The sequence below is a fragment of the Hordeum vulgare genome, chromosome 6H (genome assembly GCF_904849725.1).
Source record: "Hordeum vulgare subsp. vulgare chromosome 6H, MorexV3_pseudomolecules_assembly, whole genome shotgun sequence".
Lineage (NCBI taxonomy): Eukaryota > Viridiplantae > Streptophyta > Magnoliopsida > Poales > Poaceae > Hordeum > Hordeum vulgare.
In genome coordinates this window covers 557,752,320-557,774,549 of record NC_058523.1, presented here as the reverse complement: position 1 = coordinate 557,774,549, position 22,230 = coordinate 557,752,320, and the positions used below count along the sequence as shown (strand labels likewise).

Here is a 22,230-nt window from a genome sequence, read left to right as displayed (position 1 = left end):
GGTGTGGCCGTTGGGGAAATTTGTTTTCAATCCTGTTATACTTCTCCTATTTATATAGACAGACAAACATACCCTTGACTAATCAAGGGCTAGGATCAAATTCTCAAAATTAAGGAGACAGCCAGAGCCAGGTCAGTTCAGGGTTGAGGGACAATTTTTTTTTTTTTGACAGACCCTGACAATTTTAGGTTAGTAGGAGTATCTGGACGGGTGGGTGGGATCTGGAGATGAGTTTGAGCAGCAAAATCGCCTGCTTCCACCGACCCCAACTCGCAACAGCAACAGCAACCTCAAGACGAGAGCTTTGACCACTGCTAATCCAGTGAGTCCACCGACCACCGTCACCTAATCACCTGGCGTCACGACCTCCGGGGACATCGCTGACACCTGAATTACCCCTGCCGTAAACAACATCAAAACCGTACGCACAATTATTTTACTATCCTGCTTTGCTTCAGCCAGCCCATCTCTAAAAAAAATGGCAAAAGAAGAAAGAAAGAAAGAAAGAAGGGAAGAGGAGAGGAGGCGGCTTAATCAACCCACCCGTGATCGTCATGGATCAATCAGCGCCTCATCACGGGGTTGATTAACCATTCATTCATTCATTCACATGCGCCTCCTGGCTCACTCCTCTTTATACAGATTCAGATTCAGCAGAGATGGGAACAACCACAAGATACCATCGTATCACGGGCCAAAAATCAGCTTACTACGTAATTAGTTTCTTCATTTAAGCAGACAAGGAACAAAAAAGAAAAGAAGAAAGAACAGCAACAGCAACATTTGAGCCTTTCAGATCCAATTCAATTATCATTATGATTATGATTATAAAGACGCTGCTATTTAGTACAGTACGTACGTAAATGCTTAACCAGCAACTATCACGGCTTTGCCACATGAATTAATCACTGCATATATACACACGGGCTATCTATATAGCTAATCATGCCACAGGCCACAGGTATTGATGAGCATACATACACACATTCACGCCTGTCTGTCTGTCTGTCTGTCTGTATCATCACCTTTCTAGCCAGCTAACAAAATGGGGGACAAGAAAGAAGGTTATAGTATGTATCTGATGACCATGGGCAGGGTCATGAACCTGCTGTGGAGAGATCGACCGACACAAGTCGAAGCCGCTGCCGATGATCCTCATCAGTTGTGCAGAGGGTTGGGCCCTTGAGGGACTGCTCTCCTCGACACGGTGAACTTCCCGGCGCCGATGTCATCCGCAACGTCGTCGCCGCCTGCTTCTTGAGAAGGGGAGATGGTTGGTGGCAGCCCATGGCCTGTGATGAGCTCACCCACCGCTCCTTCTTCCTCCCTCAGCGTTCTCGAGCCATGGCTCGAGCTCGGCAGGTGAAGCGTGGCGAGGAGCAGGAGGAGGAAGAAGCAGGGGAGCAACAAGTGCTGCTGGGAGGGCCTCCTCATGGCATGAGACACACACACAGAAAGAGAGAGAGAGAGAGAGAGAGGAACAGGGGGGTATTAATATGGATTTAGCAGCTGGGAGAGAGAGAGAGGCCAGTAATGAGGAGACACGAGTAACAAGAAATAGACACGGAGTGATCCTCCATCCTCCATCCTATATATGGCCAATACTCCAGTGACTCTGACTACATGGCATGGTAATGTGTTCGGTTCACCAAAAGTTTGCCATGTGCCCCCCCCCCCCCCCCCCCCCCCAAGGAAAAAAAAAAACCTTGTTTCCTGAATTTCTTGGATATGGAGACCAGAGCTGTAAAATGGGACCCACCTGCCATTCATGTTTAGGAGAAAATCATGCATGGGCATGGCTAATCGCCTAATCCTACTGACCAGATATGGGATATCTCTTTTGGAGTAGTATTTTCCAAGTGTCCCATCCATGGACTTGGTGATCTAGAAAGGGGAGCAGGTGCTAGCAAGGTTTATGTGAAGAAAAAGCAGTGCACTTTAGGCTACATGCTACATATATAGAAAGAAAAGATATGTACATGAAACTCATGGTGCTTAGAAAAATGCCTAGGCAGTGCAGGGGCCATTGACAACCTTGGCTGCTTGTGGCAGCAAGTCCTCCATGCCATCATGTTTGCCTGCCCAGGCAAGCAACCAATTGAAACCAATGCCCTTGGTTATAGACACAAGTTAACTCTAGGGTGAATGGAGATGTCTCCCACCATTCATTAGACTTTCAGAGCTCAAGGCTCAAGCTTAATTGCTTAATTAGCAGCAACCCCATGCCTTTGGCCATAGACACAAGTTATCTATCTAGCTAATAGGGTGAACTTTTCAAAAAAATAAAAAATCTAATATGGTGAAAGGAGATGTCCCCTAACATTAGACTTCAGTGCATGGTGGTAGCTCAAAGATTAATTAACAGCAAGCAGTAGATTCCCCAGCAGCATAGGCCCCACACCTGGTGGGAATCCGGACACAAAACAGGTAGGTGCCCAGTAATCTAAATAGTGCAAGGCTGGATCGAAGAAGACACAAATGTCAATGTAAAGCACAGTCTTCCCTTGCCTCGAATGAATAAATATATTATGCAAAGCGCAGTCTTCAAGTTTAGGAAGCATCCAGCTGCGTTAATGAAGAGGTAAAGGTGGTCATTTTCCTTGCAGAAATCTTCAGTCTACACGCGTCTTCCTTGCCAGCTTAGCACTTTTGGCAAATCTGACAGGTTCTAAGCCCTTAACTAACCACCCTGGCTAAATTACCATTACCAACAGGTTTGGGTGAAAAAAGAGCGGCCGATTTTTGCAAAGAAGAGAAAAGGAGAGGACTTACTGAGGAGATATTACTACCAGATTACGAATCTCACTGACAGTACTACTACTACCTCCGTCCCATGATATATTTAACTTGCAAAAACTTCTTATATTGTGAGACGGAGGGAGTACTTGATAGATTATGGCATTACGATATTGACATGTTACTAAATTGTTAATTCATGTATGTCGGCGCCAGTGAGTGCTACTGTGTGAGTGCCCTGGTTCATCAATGCTGCCCGTTCACTGCAAGCAGATCTGGCAGCGATTCAAAATCAAGCAACCAGACTACTGTTGAGAAGCAATGCTTGCCCTCCCACTTAATGCTGTTCTAGCTGGAGAATTAATGGAGTCGTACGAGCAATACACCGGGTTAGTACTGATATGCATGCATGCATGCATGCTTACCTGTGGCTAGGACATCCAGTGGTGCTCTTCATGTTGTCAATGAATGCCACAGATCGCCACAGGGGCAGGCCAATCCGTTATGATAATTAGCATAGTTGTAAAGCATACGAATGTAGACATTCACTAACTGGTAATCTGGTATACCTTTTTCTTTTGCTTCATATGAATGAGTGATATATATATGTATGTAGCATTGCAGTTTGACAGGGTTTAGGAGCATACGATTGTTACCTTCATGGTGAGAGTGGGACCCCTGCCACCTGTGTTCTCCTGCAGCGTGGTCAAAAGCAACAGGGATTAGGGATAACACTCATGCTACAGCCTTCAGTAACAGGGCATTCCTTAAATTCATAGCTATATGACTTCCAATGCTTGATTAGCACTGGAGCAGTAGCAGTACCAATTTACCTTTGTCCCCAGGCCGGTCTGCAAGACAAGGGCATGAGTCAAATCATGTTGCTTCTGCCATAAGGATACTGCTTCACGGTCTCCCCTCGTGGCCGCGTGAATCCCGCATCCGCTGTCTTCTTTGGTTTTGACAGAATTGCACTCCAAGAACCTGCACTTCTGCTCAGTTTTACTTTAGATATAAGCAAGACAGAGTAACTCACTGAGACAGTAAAACAGAATACCACTCACACAGAACAGGGTCAGCAAGAAGACATCCTCCAGAAAAACAATATTTCAGACAACCTAACAACTGGTCAGTAAGATATCCTACTTGAAAAATATTATCAAACGCAATATCATTCATCGGAGTGAAAAGATTCTTCATTGGTGATATATGGTGAGGGCATATATGGCAGACCAGAAGTACAGACTTCTGAAGAGCACACATGGACGCCATTTTTATTCAGAATGGTACAGACAGTAAAACCAAGGGCAAGTTGTTCGATGGTAGCAAAGTTACATCTTCCACGCGTACAGACCCAACAAAACCCACGGCTGCTGCAATTTCGGCAAACTAATACGGGTTCTTTTTTTGTCAGGTAAAAGGAAGGGGGTTCTCTGTCTCACACTTCGATATTTTGTGGAGGAACTTGAACAAACAATTTATGAATATCATGTACTGGCTTCCGTGTCAAGTGTAGCTCTGACTCCATCCAGAAATGTAATCGGCTTGATACCGAGCGTCTGAGTTAGCTTGGTGATATCCATGGATATGTCTGGCGGAGAAGCTACACCCCGGTTAACCTGGATAATGATAAATGGATGGGGCCATTAGCCACTGATAAAGGGTCATATGACTACACGATGCTTCAAATGAACTCATTTCAGGCAAACAGGTTGGAAACCTAAGACATAAATGAAGAGCAAAGAAGCTAGCGCAACTGCAAAATTAGTTCAACCTGTAAAGTTCGTCACTGTTCTATAGTATTATATTGTGAACTATGACTATCACTGAAAACAGTTCAGCTGAGCAGAGGCAAAGGTAGAGTTCATACCGATGATGCAGGCACAGATTTGATTATCGACTTGCTATATCCACGAACTTCAGCAACAGACTCAGCCATCTGCAGTCTTGAAACCCTATCTGCTCCGCCTACATTCAGAAGTACCCGAATCTTTTTGCCATCTGTAAAATGTGCTTTACTGTCAGTGCAACTGATAAACGAATAACAAATAATAGAGCAATTTAAGACGCAGAGAACAATATTAAAGTAATTAAATGAAAACTGGAGTGCAATTTAGAAAGAACAGATTACAGCAATTTACCACTATCCTATATAAAACGAACATTTGTAACGACTGAACTCCATAAAATTTACTTTAAATTCACGTTTTCATACCTGATAACCAACTTTTTGTTAAAGACAATATTACATCCACTATATCTTTTACATAAACCGGGCAGCGGTACTCATCATTAAAGAAATCAACTTGTTGGCCTTGTGAGAGAACATTATCCATCCACTGCAACCAGAGCACGCAGTTTCTAATTAGACACTACATTCTGCAAGTGTTCTCCAGTCAAACAATTTTGTTTTATTTCAAAATTAAGAAACAATGTCAAGAACTCGACCTGCGTTGGGGCGGTTGCTTATCTTACCTGAATAGGGAGAGACTTCTCCACAGGAGAGACAGTTTGTGGCCCATAAATAATGCTGCTTCTCAAGATCGCATAGTTTGAGCATTTATCAGTAACGAACTTCTCTGCAGCAACTTTTGATTTGCCATACATGTTCACTGGCAGTGTCTCATCCCCCTCTTTGTAGAAGGATTTCACCCCTTCATAAACTGTTGCACATGAGTTCCAGATCGATTAGATTTGGAGTTGGCACAAAAGATAGCATCCTAGTAAAAAATAACATAAATATATAGTTATGTACTATGGATCAGGCAATCAACAAGGTATAACTTTGGTAAGCTCCTCATTTGCCCTTGGCTTAAGCTCATCAAGATAATAAAGTAAAACCTAAAGTAGGTTAAGTAGTAGTGCTAATTACCAACAAATATAAATGCAAGTGGATGCATGCTTGTTTGTAAATTCGGGCAAACGGCGGGTGCCAAATATAACAGTACAAATGTATCACACATCAATTCAGAGGAGTGCTCTACCTTGATCTGTGGAGAGATGAATCAAAAGGGTCTTGTCATTCCCGAAGCTCAGTGACCAATCGACAAGCGAAGAAGGCACATTAGTAGCCATGGCAGCAGCTGGGTCCATTTCGCACGCTCGAGGAACCGAGATTGCAGCACAGTTCACAATCACATGTGGCTGAACAGGATAAGCATTAACACTCCCAGTTAGAGGACAGCTATGGGATTTTACGAACCCAAGTATGAAAAGAGCAAGAGAGCAGCAATACACAAGGTTTGATGAAACAGTTGCGGATAGTCCAAAAGTGTTTCAACACTTTATAAGAAATAAGTATCACCCAAGTATGTAAGAGACAAGGAAAAATTATGCAAGCACGCAAATCGATCTCCAGATATTACGCTCTGATGGTTGAACAGTGCGGGCATGTAAGAACTAAGAACGAATCACCAAAAATCCACTGTGGAAAATTAACAGTGGCACCGTCAGCTGGGCACTGCAATAAGCCATGTTCTTGGCATTCTGAATGCACAGTTTACTCCCCGGAAATTCAGTTGAACTACTTTACAATAGCGCATTGCAGTCAAACTGAACTGTTTCTCACAGCTACAAAATAGTGAAACCATTTGAGAACCTAAAGGCAAGAACATTACTAGTTTACTACAAACTTATCAAAGAGAAAATTCGCTATTGGCCTGCATGTTACAATGTCCATTGCACTGTGTTGCAACCCTAAACCAGAGGTACCAGAACCAGACAAGTTGAGCCAATTGCTCGTGCGGGTCGAGATAACGCTAACAGTGCCAGACTGAAATGTTAATGGGCAAGCAAAGTGCGAAAGAAGAGCGTGAATCCACGGGGAATGGCGAACGGCAATGCTGTCTCTGTCTACGAATTTGTGGCGGCGCCATCTGGTCGTGGACTGCGGCGCCGGTGGTTAGGCAATCATCGGAGTAGCTGTTCTGCTGAGAAACCAAGCGAGCAAGCACTCCCAGTGCCGGCCGGCCGCAGCTTGGCGAAAATGGTGTTGGACGAAATGCAATTCACGGTCAGACAGCACGCACGGCAGCAGCGAAATGGGGGCGCTCGCGGAATGGGGAGGGGGCTGCAGGTACTACCTGGCCGAAGGACTCGGAGACGGCCTCGAGGCCGTCGCCGGAGCGGAGGTCGGCGCGAAAAGCACGGACCCCGGGGAGCGCGTCGAGCAGCGCCCGCGGCGCCGCCCCGCGGTGGTGGGTGAAGGCCACGTCGACGCCGACGCCGTCGCCCCCGGTGGCCAGCGCGGCGAGGAGGTGCTGGCCGAGGTAGCCGCTCCCGCCCACCACCAGCACCCTCCTCCTCTCCATCTCCGATCTGCCACTACCGACGGCCAGCGAGCGAAGCGAAAGCAGTTGGGTGGGTCCCGCCTGTCAGTCACCATTCGTCCAGCTGGCCCGCGTTCAACGCTTGACTCCGTGACCTGAACGCGGAAGCGTAATCCTCTTCCTCGAAGGCGGAAACCGCTCTGGCTCTCTCCATCTCTCCACAAGTCCACATCGCTAAACCTTCCGCCGTCGGCGCTAAACCCTACACACCCTCGCCGCCGCCGTCGCCGTCGCCGGAGAAGAGTCGGGGATGGGGGGAGGGCCGCGGACGTTCGCGGGGGGGCTGTCCAAGTGGCAGCACAAGCGGATGCACGAGAAGCTGGCGCGGGGGAAGGAGCGGGGCCTGCTGCGGCACGAGAAGCAGCTCTACCTCGCCCGCCTCCGCTCCGAGATCCGCGCCTCCCACCTCCCCGGCGCCCCCGCCTCCCCCGCCGACCACGCCGGGCCGACCTCCTCCCGCGCCCACATCCGCGCCCTCGCCGACCGCTTCCTCCGCCCCGGCGCCGAGGACCTCTGGAACGACGACGACGGCCCGCTCCGCCGCGCGCGGCTGCCCTCGCAGCAGAAGAATGCGGCGAGGACCCTGCCGTCCGGCGCCCGGATGGTCGACTGGAAGCGGGTGGAGTCCGGGGAGAGGCCGAAGCCGCCCCGGGGAGGAGGGGACTGGAAGGACTGGGAGGAGCTGGATTCGGGGGAGCCGAGGGCCGGCAGGGGAGCCGGAAATGAGCAGCCGCGATTGCCGGCCGCGTTTAGTCAGAGGAGAGGGTACGGGACGGTGGCTCCCTGGTGGTGGCAATGGAGCCCGGGCTCGGGCACACCTTCGCAGAGGAAGGAGGCGTCCTTCGGCTTCTTCGGCCTGAAGAGATGCTACTCGGCGATGCCTCCACTCTCACCGCGTCAGGAATCGGGTGCCGCGCTAATGCCGTTGGGTGTTCGACAGCTCTCCGAGGCTGGGGGTGGCACGAAGGGGACACCGCCGGCTCTGTTCTATGCTCAGGAGAGGTTGTACTCGGGAGCAGCCCCGCGGCGGTTTGGCCAGAAATGGAGGCCGGATTCATCGGACGAGGATGAGGAGGTCATGCCACCTGCAAAGAGGGATCTGAGGTTGGCGAAATTCGTGGCTTCAAGGGAAGATGAGTCGGAAGATGATGAAGTGGGGGAGACGAGCGCCATCAGGAGGAAATGGAGCAGTGCTGCTCTGAGGAACTGCGATATGAAGAGAGATAGGAGGCCGCTCAAGTCCTACGAGGAGGAAAGCGATGATATCACTGGCAGAATCCAAGAGCTGCGAGAGGAGATAAGAAATAGGGAGGTGCTGGGTGCTGAGAGGCGGCGCTATGAGTCGAGGGGTGAATCTGTGTTTACAAATAAAAGGTCACACTCTGACCGTTATCTCTGATGTTGTTTATTTTCCTCGTAACCAATTGCCTCATTTGTTTTGTGGCCTGCTACCTTTGTAAGAAGTAGTGTCTGTATGGTTGAATTAGGAAAAATCAACTAAGAAGACTTCAAATATGTAGTTCTTGATATATGAGTCATGAGATCACCGAAGTTGCCCCCTTATGAAAGTTTCTTTTTGTTAGTCGGCCACTGGTCTATGAAAACATGAATTGGCCACCCGTAATGCAAAAGATAGACATGATGTTTGTAGCACATCCTGCTTTTTTACATGCCTTCTAACTCAAGATTAATGAATGGTCGGTGAATTAACTTCTTCAAATCACACTCCATACTACACTGCAATAGTGATTGTGCCCATCTTATTGGCAAGTTATGATATTTCTTTTTTCCTTAGATTTGATGAGTTTGCATCACAAGTCATGTTCCTGTTTTATATTCAGATTCGATGAATGTGGCATCTCCCCACTTACTGTCAAAGCACTCACTGATGCTGGATATATACATACAACCGTTGTCCAGGAAGCAGCCCTTCCAATTTGTCTTGAAGGTATTATATCTTATTTCACTTTCCTCGTGAACGAGTTTCCTGAATCATGGGGGAAAATCACAACCTTTTGGCGGTAATATCATGGGATGTGTTGCTTGACTTCAGTAGTTTGTATTTAGCACTTGACTCCAGTAGTACCATTTTGGCCGTGCATGAACTATCTGAAGATGCTATCACCGAAACCTTGCAACGATCAGGGGATTGATCCTCACTCATCACTGTCTAAATGCAGGTAAAGATGTTCTTGTCAAGGCCAAAACTGGAACCGGCAAAAGTGTAGCTTTTCTGGTAATGTTCATTTGCAAGAAGTTACTTTGGGATGTTGTTCCTTTCGATTTTGTTGTCCTTCAACAAATTTATTAAAAGCAATGAGTTGATAAACAGCTTCCTGCAATTGAATCAGTCTTGAATGCCATGAAGAGCCATACAAATCATCGAGTGTCTCCAATATTCGCCCTTGTTCTATGCCCTACAAGAGAGCTTGCCGTCCAGGTTACAGCTGAGGCAAATGTTTTGGTGAAGTACCATCATGGAGTGGGTGTTCAGTCTCTTATTGGTGGTACTAGATTCAAGCTTGATCAGAGACGGTTAGAGTCTGACCCATGCCAGGTCTGTAGCATTTACTGAGCTACTAAAGATCAAGTCTAAACTCCTAACTGGTGGGTTGACGATATGGTGGGGTTTTCCCTTTTCAGATTTTAGTGGCAACACCTGGAAGGCTGCTGGATCATATTGAAAACAGATCTTCATTCTCTGTCCGCTTGATGGGGTTGAAATTGCTTGTATTGGATGAAGCTGACCACTTGCTAGATTTGGGTTTTCGCAAAGACATAGAGAAGATTGCTGATAGCTTGCCACGCCAAAGACAGACACTACTATTTTCAGCTACTATTCCAAAAGAGGTAATGCAGTCAGCATAGCATGTAGCATGAGTGCCTTTCTTGTATCATAATCTATATGTTACCTTATTTATGGATAACCATTGGTCTGAAATGGGAATAATGCTTGTCATTCTTTAATGGCAGGTTCGAAGGGTTTCACAGATGGTTTTAAACAAGGATCATGTTTTTGTTGATACAGTGGGCTTGGGAGCTGTTGAAACTCCTACTAAGGTTTCTATTTCTACTCCAACTCCAGTAATATTTGGCACCAATAACAAACAGAATAATCTTCCATTAGTAGCTGCAAAGTACTTCCTCTGTAAACAAGTGTAACACGTTTTAGGTCACTAAAATAGTGATCTAGAATGTCTTACATTTGTTTACAGAGGGGGTACTTATTTCATTCTGTGTCCTGCGAGTAAAGAGTATTAAGATTGATATTCTCACTTTGCATTTACCTTATCAGGTGTAGGCAGTCGATGTGCTAATGCCATGAAGTTCTATTGCGTCATTCTATTTAAGAAAAGGACCACATTTAGCAGTTTGTCAGTTTGACACGTAGTTCAATTTTCAATGGAATTTTGTTATGCAAAAGATATATACCGTGTCTGTCATTATCACACTTTGTATGATAACAAAAGCAGCCCTTCTCAACAAATTTGGTCTGCAAGTAAAATATTGTGATCCTGTGATATAGCCTTTATTCTCTTCTTTGTTATGACTTTTTCTGGTAGAATATTGATCCCTTGGCATCTCCTGCTCTTGAGCTTAGGTGCAGCAGCAATATCTTGTGGTACCACATGAACTACACTTTCATATGGTTCATCGCCTTCTTCGAGAGCATATTGATCAGGAAGTGGACTATAAGGTCCTCCCTCCTCTGCCCGTATCCCTCAATTAAGCAGTGTGTTTGCGTAAAATTGCAATTTATTAAATTACTAATATCTTTCCATTGGATTGCAGGTAATTGTTTTCTGCACAACAGCCATGGTTACTGAATTTATGTATATAATGCTTCGAGATCTGAAGCTAAACGTCAGAGAGATACATTCAAGAAAGCCTCAGCTTTACAGAACACGTATATCTGAAGAGTTCCGGGATTCCAATCGCCTGATTCTGGTAACATCAGATGTTTCAACACGTGGAGTGAATTATCCAGATGTTACCCTAGTGATTCAGGTAGAATTTCTTTTCCTTTTGATGGTTAATACAGTTGAGGAAATTTCCGAGCAAGAACATTTATCTGCCTAGACTAAAGCAACTGCAGGAGTGGCAGCTATCTCTTTAATGTCATTACTTTGCATGGTTGTCTTCACCATTCCTGCTCTAACCTCACATTATGATTGTATTAGGCTGGTGTTCCTCCTGGCAGAGAGCATTATATTCATCGTCTTGGAAGGACTGGAAGGGAAGGTAAATCAGGGAAAGGAATTCTGTTGATTGCGCCATGGGAAGAGTATTTCTTGAACGAGATACATGATCTCCCAATAGAGAAGGCTCCTGTGCCACAGATTGATCAGGAGATGAAACAAAAGGTTTGACCTGGCATACTTGTTCATAGTTTACGTTTCAGCGTTATATGCATACATTCTTGTCTGATTATTTTCCTGAATTTTCTGCTACTGCAGGTTGATGATTCGATCAAGATTGTTGACATGAGCATCAAGGAAGCCGCATACCATGCATGGCTTGGTTACTATAACTCGATAGCTGATGTTAGCAGAGACAAAGTCATGCTTGCTGACCTGGCAAGTAGGTTTGGTGTCTCTATCGGCATGGAAAAGCCTCCGACGCTGTATAGGAAAACCGCCTTGAAGATGGGGTTAAAGGGTGTGCCGGGAATTCGGATAAGAAAATGAATAACCAAGTTTTGTCTCCCATTCTGTAATTCGTCTTATTTCTAATTTTCACTACATCAAGTTTGAAAATGATCTATGTCTTGTCGACTGGCTCAGACGAAGAAGCACTCTCACATTTTTCCTAGAGCCTTACACTCATCTGAATGAGCTTTAGTCGACTGTGACAGATGAATGTTAGGCATTATTGCCATATTATCCAGCCTCTTACTCTTGGGGATGTACTTGCCTGCAGCCAAAGTGCCTCTTTGAGGGTTCACATAAGTAATACCATGCTCGTCTCTCATGTAAGATGGACTCTGTAAATCAATGTCTCTTCGGTAGTAAGCTTGACCAAAGCTAAATAGATTATTTCTCTGTTTATGACAAGCCTATCCATGAGAGCTTAAGGCTTGTTCTTTAGGTTGCTTTGCAACATTTAAGAGGGAGGAAATACTGGAAACTGTTTGTAGCCACTCGTCTCTGCTGACTTGTGGCTTTTGTTCTTATAGACAGGAGGCCTGAGGATTGTGATTACACTGTTGATGTCCTCACTTGATATTCTGTAAACAGAGAAAGAAGAGGAAAGAAGACTGGCGATTATTCTTCTGAAAGACGATAGAGAACTGGTTGTTAATTCTCAGGTTATTTACTTTTTCCAGCCTCAACAGTTAACCTGTTACCTCCTAATGTTTTATCACATTGCAAATTGGTTGGTTTCTTTTCTCTAATCCTGAGTTGAACTGAATAATAAACAGACTGATGGACTAAGCAGAGTTCGGATGCACCTAGAACCTAAGGCATGTAGAAAGCCCGAGAAAACACCTCGAGGAAAATTGAGGAAGTGCTTTCAAGGTTTTCTAAAGATGGGGATACTACCATTGGATTCAGAAGGAGATGAGCTCAAGGCCAGAAAATGAGTTCTTCGTAGGCTGGGGGTAACACATCATTTGACGCACTAAATGATGTTATCGTTTGCATTCCTTGCTCGATCCTTGGAAAACTTGCAAACTCAACTTTCTTGTTACGGGATGTTTTGTGAAGTAGGCAGCCTTGCATCTTCGTGTTGCTTACATCTCGAGCCTTTTGCTGTCCTGGACATCAGGCTGGATTCTAGGAAGTATTTTTTCTTTGCCGAAATGTTTTAGGGTAGCAAATGACATGTGCAGAATGGAACAAACAACGTAACTAGGCCGACACCATTTTTTCTGAAGTCGAGTCGTCGACAACCAACGATAGTGCCACTTCTGTCTCCAGCTGTGGCAGCGAAAATTATAAATATCCTTTAGAAACAATTTCTATGTATGTATGACAGTCAACTTTTGTGATGCCCTGTTGCCTTGGGCGAACAAGCTTATTCAGCTTAATTCAGTTTTCTACGCTTCTATCTAAAACTATGAATCCAATCTGAACTTTTTATTGATCTAACAATATCAGTATTAGGGTCTAGCTAACCCAAAAAATATGGATCTAACTAAATTCTTTAGCACAGGTCCAAAATAAAGATTGGTGATAAGCTTGTATGATGATGTGAGCACCACAACAGAAATATCACCCTTCCAGAAAGAATGGTCACAATCGTAGCTGAAGATGTAGATAACACGTGATCAATCTCTTCATCCTTATGTCCATTAGTGACTAGAGAAGCCGGCTGGAAGTCTGCAAGTCTGGCTACCCTGGAAAAAAAAAGGAAAAAAAAAGGACGCATACCTGGCAACTTTCATCGGGGAGACGGGGATCACACATACATATGATAGGAATTTCCCTCTGGATGGCGATGGCCATGGAAAAGAACTCCATCTGGTAGCCAGTGACAAAATACTGATATTAATGAGTTAGATCGAGTCGTCGAAGACCGACGATAGTGCCATCTCTTGGTGGAAAACTGTGTATTTAGGAGCTAATTTGATAGATAAGTTTTTGTGATGCCTTGTTGCCTTCGACGAAAAAGCTATCCAGTAATTCCGATTAATTCAGTTTTCTGCCACTTCTAACTAATATTATGAATCTAATCTGGTGGAAAAAGAAACTACGGGTCTAACAATATCAGAGTATTAGTGTCTAGTTTGTTTCTGATTTGTGCCCACAAAATTCTGTCTAATTGTTGCAAATTGCAACTAGAGTTTTTCAGCCCTTGGTTAAGCAATATCGTGACACAAGTTCATCGGATTCCTTGTGATGTAACGATGCCTAGTGACAAATATAAATTAATTAACATATCATACCCATTAAGTTTTTTAGCAATGATTACATGGAACAGGTTCAACGCAAAAACACAAACTACTCCTTCTGTTCCTAAATATAAGTCCTTTTAGAGATTCCACAAGACGACTACATACGAAGCAGATTGAATGAATCTACGTTCAAAAATATATCTATATACATCCGTATGTAGTCCTTTAATGAAACCTCTAAAAAGACTTATATTTAAGAACGGAGGGAGTACAATGTAATTCTGGCCTTGCCACCCACAAAAATGTTAAATCTCGCAAACTTGTGCACACATCATAGACTGAAACACGATGACTTGCAGAGATCCAAAATAAACATTGGTGATAAGCTTGTATGATGATGTGAAGACCGCAGCACAAGTGTCACCTTCCAGAAATAATGGTCACCGTTGTGGCTGAAGATGCACATACCGCCTCATCAACCTTTTCATCCTCGCGTCCACCGGCGACCAGAGAAGCCGGCTGAAAATCTACCAGTCTTGCACCTCCTTCCAAGTACAGCATGACTAGACGCATACATGGGCGCAACCTGGACAGCGAATGGGAGCACAGCAATCCAAGCTTCAGCACAAGCTCAACCTCCGTCGTGTCGTAATCTTTCAGCTCGGAATCCACGGCGTCGATGATCGAGCCACCCTGCCACGTGCCACGTACCCAATCCGCCAGCGCAAGAAGGTCGCCGCTGGTGCTGGCCGGGCCAATTGGTTTTCTCCCGCAGACCACCTCTATGATAAACACTCCAAATGCAAATACATCGGTCGCCTTGGTCGCCTTGCCGAGCCGGGCCAGCTCAGGGGCAATGTATCCCCAGGTGCCCGCCACATGTGTGGTGTGGGCATCGACTCCATGGTCATGCAGCCTTGCGAGGCCAAAGTCACCAAGCCTCCCATTCATGTCGTCGTCGAGGAGAACGTTGCTCGCCTTGATGTCTCGATGGATGATGACTTGCTCCCAATCCTCGTGCAGGTAGAAGATGCCGGAAGCTACGCCTTTGATGATATGAAGCCTCCGAGCCCAATCCAGGGTCGGCGTATTCTTGTCATACAAGTACTTATCAAGGCTGCCATTGGGCATGTAGTCATAGACCAAGAGCAGCTCCTGCTTGTACCGGCAATAGCCTAGCAGTTGGACCAGGTTTCGGTGCCGGACATGTCCAAGGATGGCGATCTCTGCCATGAACTCCTTCTTCCCCTGCTTTGATTCCGGCGACACCCGCTTGATGGCCACATGCTGTGTGGTGGTAGGCAGCACCCCTTTGTACACCCTTCCAAAGCCTCCTTTCCCAAGGAGCATCTTATTGCTGAAGCCTTCGGTGGCAGTCACTAGATCCTTGTATGTGAAAGACGGCATCCCACATTTGATCTCCCAATCATCGTCTTCCTTTGCCTTTCTTAGATGCCGACATATCAGAACAGCAAGAACTATTAGGAAGACTGCCAGTACAATCGATGGTGCTCCTCTAATCAAATAGTTGGGGCCATGGGATTCGAACTCTCGAATGGACAGTACAGTGTAGTCAAGTGGTTGAGCCACCCCATCTAGCTTCAGACTCCAGCCTAGAACATAATGGCCAGAGGAGCCTTTGCCGCTGGATGCAGAGAACCCAGCATAAACTGGACCCAGTGACAACAAAGAGGACAGATTGACAGTGGTCGACAGCAATGGAATTTGGGGTTTAGAGATATAACAAGGTGCTAAGGTAACATTCAGCTGGTGTGATTTGCTATCATAGTCCACCCATGATTGAACTGTTTTTTCGCTTTCGAGTACAATGGTTTGGAACTCGCCGATGTAGTCATAGAAGCCAGCAGTTTGGGATTCAACTGAGACCAAGCTGTTGAAATCAACCCCAACATGGTTGTTATCGATGTCCCCGAACTCAGGATTTAAGACGGTGTCGAACTCGACAGCGAAGAAAACATGGACATCTGAGTTAGAATAGGGGAGGCCAAGGTACTGGCCTGGCAAATTATCAGGTAGGTCACTGGTGGATGAAAGCATGAAGGTCAGCCCATTGCCTTTATGGTGATTATTGAAGTCCATGACAAACACAAACGTAGTTGAGAAAGAGGAGATAGGGCTACCAGGATGATTTTGGAAGCTTAGAGGATAGCTGCAGAAAACATGGCCGCTTGTACCACCTAGGGCACCGGTTAGACTCAAGAAGTTACCTCTCCACAAAGCTTGGCCACCAAGATTCATGTCGGGTGGAAAGCCATTATAGACCAGCTCATTGTTACCAACAATAACGTCAAAGGTGTTGAGGTGGCCGGCAAGACAGAGGAATAAGAGAACGAGGAGGTAGGGGCGCCAAGAGAGACAAAGCATTCTGCCAAGGAGGTAAACTAACTAGCTTGATCTGTAGGGCTATGAGTGAAGGAAACACTAAAGCATCTAGGTATATATATAGTGTAAAATGATAGAGGTTGAGTCGTGCTGGTAAGTTTAGGTGATTTTCCAGGTAGGTGGCAAATTCATACTGTCACGGAGAACAAATATCTGTTCACACCCCCAACGAGTTGGAGTGTAAGTGATCAGAAAAATCCAGGTTTCACTGTCAATTGATCAGAAAAATCTGTTCAGTCCCGTCCTAGACGCAACAGACATAAGTCTAAGATTCGTTTGCAACCACACACTTGGTCACTGCACACAGCTGTAGTCTTGTGTTATCTTGAACGTTTTTTTGGGTCACACAATTTCTGTACTGCCACCTCCATTAATTAGCAGGCATATACTTCAGTGTACATGTAACTCAGCCATGGACATGGGTAACCATCTTCTCCTCCTCCTCATCGTTGTCGTTAACCTCCATGCATTTATGCACACTGCCAACTGCGATGAACTCATCTTCAACGGCTTCTCCGAGGCAAATCTGAAGCTGAGTGGCCAAGCGTCTATGGTAGGCCGTGCTATAAGGCTCACTGGTGGCATCACCCTGACAGAAGGGGATGCTTTCTACAGCAGGCCCCTCGATTTCAGTAGCAACTCCAGTGGTGGTGGGACCTCCTTCTCGACAACCTTCGTGTTTGCCATCAATTCTGACACCATCGAAAACCCCTCGGGAGCTCCTGGAATGGCTTTCGTGCTCTCTTCCACCATGGAGCTGCAACATCTGCACAACAACTCAGTGGTTCAGGGCCAGCTGGGTTTCAGTGATGTAGGAGGTAACAGCTCCAACTCAGGTGACCAATTCTCCTTTACAATCGAGCTAACATACATCAATGACCACCTTGTTGAGATCGATGTTAAAAGCTTAGTCTCCGTTAACCATACCACCAGCTCCAACAGGGCTAGCAGGGCTAGCAACATGTTTGAAAGCACCAAACTTAGCAGCGCGAAACCGATGCAAGTGTGGATACACTATAATGGCACGGAGCAAATGCTAAATGTCACTTTAGAAGAATTCGATGATCATGTTGAACGGTCTAAACCGCTGAGCCTGCCACAGTTATCGTCCACTGTCAATTTCCCACCTTTGTTGTCAAACTCTGAGCATGTATATGCTGGGTTCTCTGCTGCAAATGGAAAAACATATTGCAGCCGATATGTTATTGGATGGAGTTTCATGAAAAATGGACAAGCACCACCACTAAACCCCTTGAATCTCCCTCAAGTCCTGCCAAATCCTCAGCATCAGAAAAAGCACATCCTACTCATAGTTTCCCTTGTCACTTTGGTTCCCATAGTCTTTGTCCTTGTGCTTATATTTTCCTACGATATCAGGTCGTGGTTGAAAACAAACCTTGCACATGAAAAATGGGAAATTGACTGTGGGATGTTGCAATCTTTCACATACAAAGATTTATTTATTGCCACCAGCGGGTTCAACAAAAAGGCGTTCCTAGGAAAAGGAGGATTTGGGAAGGTCTACAAGGGTGTGCTGGCTGTCCCTGAGCAGACTATTGCAATCAAGAGGGTCTCACCAGAATCAAAGCAGGGAATGAAAGAATTCATGGCTGAAATCGCAATTCTTGGTCACCTCCGCCACCGTAACCTTGTCCAACTAATTGGCTACTGCCGCCACAGGCAGGAGCTTCTTTTGGTCTATGACTATATGCCCAACGGTAGCCTTGATATGTATTTGCATAAAAAGGATAAGCCAACTCTGGACTGGGCTCAAAGGCTTCACATCATCAAAGGGGTCGCGGCTGGCCTTGTGTACTTGCATGATGACTGGGAGCAGGTTGTTATCCATCGAGATATCAAGGTGAGCAACGTGCTCCTTGATGATGGAATGAATGGAAGGCTAGGTGATTTTGGCCTTGCAAGGTTGCACGGACATGAAGCCGACGCCCATACCACGCGTGTGGCAGGCACCTGGGGTTACATTGCTCCTGAGCTGGCTAGGCTCGGGAAGGCGACCAAGGCAACAGACGTGTATGCATTTGGCATATTCCTGATGGAAGTTGCATGTGGAAGAGGGCCACTTGAGGCGAATGCCCATGGTGAACCTCTGGTGCTAGCAGACTGGGTGTTCAACAGATGGCAAACTGGTTCACTCATCGATGCCATGGACACGAGGTTAGAACAGGGCCATGTCACTGAAGAGGTAGAATTAGTGCTAAAACTTGGACTTCTATGCTCCCACTCGCTCCCCAAGGAAAGGCCATGCATGCGACTCGTAATGCAGTACCTGGAAAGCGACGCAACACTCCCAGATTTCCCCCCATGTTTTTTCACTGCTAATTCAAACAAGGATGAAGGATCTGAAGATCAGGTTGTGGCCCCTCCCTCAGCGGCAACATCTATTACAGGCCTTTCTGGAGGAAGATGAAAGATGTGGTGCCCGGTGAGAATGGTGATCAGAGATTCAGTGTATCGCCATCAAACCTCCCTACTACTACTACAAGTATTTGATGACAAAGGAGGATGCCATTTATGAGACTCAATATCACCACTCATCATAATGTATTTCTACAATAAGGTTCAATGTATGGAATAATAATTAGAGACAATATGTACCATAAATCTATATATAAAGCAAGCTTGTGACGCTCTCTAAGGCGAAGATGTTGTATTTATGTTATTTCTTCATGTGTGCTTCTTCGATTCCCCTATATTGTGTATCAAAACTCCGCAACTTCTTATGTCGAATCATAAACAGAGTTGTTACAGGACAAATTCCAAAGGGAACAAGTATGGGTGATTTGCAGCCATGTGTGGTGGCGGACGTTCGTAAATGACATAATTTGGAGTTAACCATCTACTTCTGTTTTACTGATTGCTTCACAAACTAATACACGCCAGTCCTCATTGAATGGGACGACTCAACATGATCCATAAGATGGATCATAAACTTCCTCACTGGAAACAACTCTTGACTTAACTTTACAAAGTAAATCGTCTACTTTGATCAAGACGACACTAAGGGGACAGGAGTTGTGACCCTGTGGCAGGGAGTCGCTATGTTCAGAACCTTGTTAGTTGTAGGAGTTGCAGTATTTGGATAAGTTTCTGGCTGCAGCTGTGTGTTGCTGAACTATAATAACTAATAAGGTCACTATATGTTTTGAATTTCAGGCAAAACCTGTGGGGGACAGCAGCCTGCGTTATCAGTTTCACATTGAATGAAATTGGGAGCTCTGCTCCTTGATTCGAAAAAAAGGGAGTCCTGTTCCTAAGCCTCTGATGTTATCATCCCCTCCATGACTTGGGGGCCCAATGCTGGTAGTGGAAGCCCCAAATGACATCAGTTCTGTATGCGACTAATAAAATTCAGATATAAGTCAGCAGTAAAGACAGGAAGGATTAAGGAGAAACATATGCATGCCATAAAGGCTACAAAGCAATATATATAATATACATAACAAATGTAATGAGAAAAGGTTGATAAAAGTTATCAGCAAACCTCTGGGTTTAGGGTTATCATTGAATTTGAGTGATAATCATTGTTTTCTGCCATTCTTCCCCTTCTATTTGGCTAATTTATTTTGAGCCTGCCTCAAGCAAAGCTGCAGCAGGTTAATATCTTACCTGGCATAAACGGTGAAAGGGAGGTTGATATGTAGAACAGTAGAAACTCAGTAATCCATACCCAAACTCCTCCTCACAACTGCAGTTACGAAGCAAGCAAATGGGCGCAAATTATATACCGCATGCATACAGGACATCTAACTACTTAATAGTTGGGCTGCAATGTTGCATCACCCTGACACTATCTTTATAATATTTTGTGTAGGTATGGTATATACACTTTCCCAAAACAAAAATGTTCACAGCACATACGCACAAAGTAAATAGCTTACCTTAACAAGACTTGGCAAGCATGTCAACCAAGGAATTGTACACATGGCAGTTCATCTCAGCTTACCTTAACCAGACTTGGCAAGCATGTCAACCAAGGAATTCTACACATGGCAGTTCATCTCAGACGCAGCTAGCCCTCGTGTATTTGCTTTGCAACTGAGAAGGAACTGGTCTGCGCGCGCGCAGGCATCAACACCGCCATTGTCGCAGCATCAGGCTGGAGACCCATCATGCTCACATTTCTCCGTGGCATCTCTCCAAACAGCCCCCTCGCAACACCAGCACCGCGCCGCTGCAGGTATGTACCCTGACATGAGATCGTGGTCCGTCCCCACCATTTCGTCAAACACCTCCCATGCAAGCGCAGCACCCACGTCGTCTGTCCTGGCATAAACATGCTACCATAGCGTCTCCAGCCACCAAGTTCCTCGTAGCCATTTTGTCAAGCACCCTCCTTGCATCCTCCACCCAGACGGAATTTCCATGGGAATGAATGAAGCAAGGCAGCGTACATGCATGCGCGCGCGGGAGGAACCAAGCCCAGCTTTCACCAATAGGTCATGCGGCTGGCCGGCGTACTTGATGGACGGCCTGTAGCGCCGATAACAACCTGTGCACGGAGCTCACGGCGAGGCCGTTCGGTTGGGGAGCGGGCCGATGGGACGTGGGCGTTGGAGGAGATAGCAAGGACGCCGTGGAAGGAAGACGATGCGGGGGTGCGTGGCGAGGCGACGAGGGCGAGGGCGGGTAGCGGAGGAGATCAATCCGCCTACGCACGCACGCCGATCGCTGGCCAAAACAGAGAGGCAGGGCACGGGGAGCAGCGACATGGTCTGCTCTGCTAGCTCTACAAGGAATTTGCGTACTCCCTTCGTGCATAAGTCATCCCATACCTTGCCAAACGGGCCGGCACAACCCGTCATAAACAGGTCCGGCCCGGCATGACCCGCCCCAGCATGATTACTAATTGGGTCGTGCCTGCCGACCCACGTGTTCGGGGTGGCAGCCCACGCACAACATGGGAGTCAAATGAGCCGGCACGCGGCACGCATTGCCGGCCCGGTTTGGCACGCTGGCCCGATTATATTTTTTTGTTTTTTTTCATAAAACAGGCCAAAAATTACAAATACTATAAATTTTAATAGTGTCCGCCTCATTAAAACCTTCCATTCCATAAAAATAAAAGAGTATAAACCATGCTCTAGAAATACTAAAAAAATAAAAGATAGAAAAACGAAAGAAATTACAAATACTATAATACATACTCTAGAAATCCTTCAACCTTGCCGCGGCCATAGCCGCTGACTCTGTTGTCTCCCTGGCATGTGCCCTCTTGTGCCTCATCAGGTAGCCGATTCCTGCGTTTTTTGCACGAGCAACTTCTTACCGCATTGTTTGCACTTCGCAAAAAGCAGGGCGATACCATCTCCATCTCTAACAAATTCTTCACCGTAGTACCTCCAAACGGAACCGTGTCTCACAAGAACGTTTTGATTTGGATCAGCCATGTTTGTGCATGTAAAATGAGATGGAGTTTGAGTGTGAGAAACGAGAAAGTGGGCATCCCTTTTTATAGCAAAAAATGGCACGTTAGGCAACAATAATGCATAATTTTTTTTTGAGACAATGTAGCATCTGGGATAAATCTTGAGCATCATTACTGGCTGCCTCATTAAAATCTTCCATCCCTGAAAACTAAAAGAGTACAAAGCCACGTTCTAAAATTACGAAAAGGAAAAAAATGCAAAAAGATAAGAAAATTACAAAAGGAATAGAAAATGACTACACTACTAATGTACCGATAGATCCGATACCGAGTCATCTTCAAGATTCATATCTTCAAACATGGCCAGTAGTTTCGGGTTTTTTGTAGTGTGTTGAGATCTCCTTCTTATAGCTTCCCATCTTTTACAAACATCACTGTTCTCACCATATCAGGGGTGAGACTAGTTCTTCTTTCCTCAATTATTCTTCCAGCAAGGCTGAAAGCAAACTCCGATGACACCGTAGAGACGAGTACCGATA

General features: G+C 45.7%; 4 protein-coding genes across 4 annotated transcripts; 2 read left to right on the top strand and 2 right to left on the bottom strand.

Moving 5' to 3' along the window:
• Nucleotides 1-3,892: 3,892 nt before the first annotated feature.
• LOC123406323 (dTDP-4-dehydrorhamnose reductase) lies at nucleotides 3,893-7,088 on the bottom strand. The gene is made up of 6 exons (XM_045099816.1): nucleotides 6,819-7,088; nucleotides 5,721-5,880; nucleotides 5,212-5,399; nucleotides 4,952-5,075; nucleotides 4,607-4,737; nucleotides 3,893-4,355 (listed from the first exon to the last, which is right to left on the bottom strand). The coding sequence occupies exons 1-6, from the start codon at nucleotides 7,044-7,046 to the stop codon at nucleotides 4,224-4,226; spliced, it is 963 nt and encodes a 320-aa protein (XP_044955751.1). The 5' UTR covers nucleotides 7,047-7,088; the 3' UTR covers nucleotides 3,893-4,223.
• Nucleotides 7,089-7,199: 111 nt separating this feature from the next.
• LOC123406320 (DEAD-box ATP-dependent RNA helicase 48-like) lies at nucleotides 7,200-12,040 on the top strand. Its single transcript, XM_045099813.1, has 10 exons — nucleotides 7,200-8,438; nucleotides 8,906-9,012; nucleotides 9,245-9,300; nucleotides 9,397-9,621; nucleotides 9,708-9,914; nucleotides 10,038-10,124; nucleotides 10,666-10,761; nucleotides 10,857-11,072; nucleotides 11,246-11,428; nucleotides 11,522-12,040. Exons 1-10 carry the CDS (start codon nucleotides 7,315-7,317, stop codon nucleotides 11,750-11,752), a joined length of 2,532 nt encoding a protein of 843 aa, XP_044955748.1. The 5' UTR covers nucleotides 7,200-7,314; the 3' UTR covers nucleotides 11,753-12,040.
• Nucleotides 12,041-13,125: 1,085 nt separating this feature from the next.
• LOC123406322 (L-type lectin-domain containing receptor kinase IV.2-like) lies at nucleotides 13,126-16,296 on the bottom strand. The gene has a single exon (XM_045099815.1). It carries the CDS (start codon nucleotides 16,285-16,287, stop codon nucleotides 14,323-14,325), a length of 1,965 nt encoding a protein of 654 aa, XP_044955750.1. The 5' UTR covers nucleotides 16,288-16,296; the 3' UTR covers nucleotides 13,126-14,322.
• Nucleotides 16,297-16,623: 327 nt separating this feature from the next.
• Nucleotides 16,624-18,993, top strand: LOC123406321 (L-type lectin-domain containing receptor kinase SIT2-like). The gene has a single exon (XM_045099814.1). The coding sequence runs from the start codon at nucleotides 16,718-16,720 to the stop codon at nucleotides 18,731-18,733; it is 2,016 nt and encodes a 671-aa protein (XP_044955749.1). The 5' UTR covers nucleotides 16,624-16,717; the 3' UTR covers nucleotides 18,734-18,993.
• The last annotated feature ends 3,237 nt before the right edge of the window (nucleotides 18,994-22,230 follow it).

Bases quoted from the DNA above. Each gene is read 5' to 3' on its own strand.
- LOC123406323 (XM_045099816.1), bottom strand. From the start codon at position 7,046: ATGGAGAGGAGGAGGGTGCTGGTGGTGGGCGGGAGCGGCTACCTCGGC. The intron at 5,400-5,720 runs GTAGAGCACTCC...CATGTGCAACAG, and splicing joins TCATCTCTCCACAGATCAAG to TTTATGAAGGGGTGAAATCC. The intron at 5,076-5,211 runs GTAAGATAAGCA...CTCTGGTTGCAG, and splicing joins AGAAGTCTCTCCCTATTCAG to TGGATGGATAATGTTCTCTC.
- LOC123406320 (XM_045099813.1), top strand. From the start codon at position 7,315: ATGGGGGGAGGGCCGCGGACGTTCGCGGGGGGGCTGTCCAAGTGGCAG. The intron at 9,915-10,037 runs GTAATGCAGTCA...CTTTAATGGCAG, and splicing joins CAGCTACTATTCCAAAAGAG to GTTCGAAGGGTTTCACAGAT. The intron at 11,429-11,521 runs GTTTGACCTGGC...CTGCTACTGCAG, and splicing joins ATCAGGAGATGAAACAAAAG to GTTGATGATTCGATCAAGAT.
- LOC123406322 (XM_045099815.1), bottom strand. From the start codon at position 16,287: ATGCTTTGTCTCTCTTGGCGCCCCTACCTCCTCGTTCTCTTATTCCTC.
- LOC123406321 (XM_045099814.1), top strand. From the start codon at position 16,718: ATGGACATGGGTAACCATCTTCTCCTCCTCCTCATCGTTGTCGTTAAC.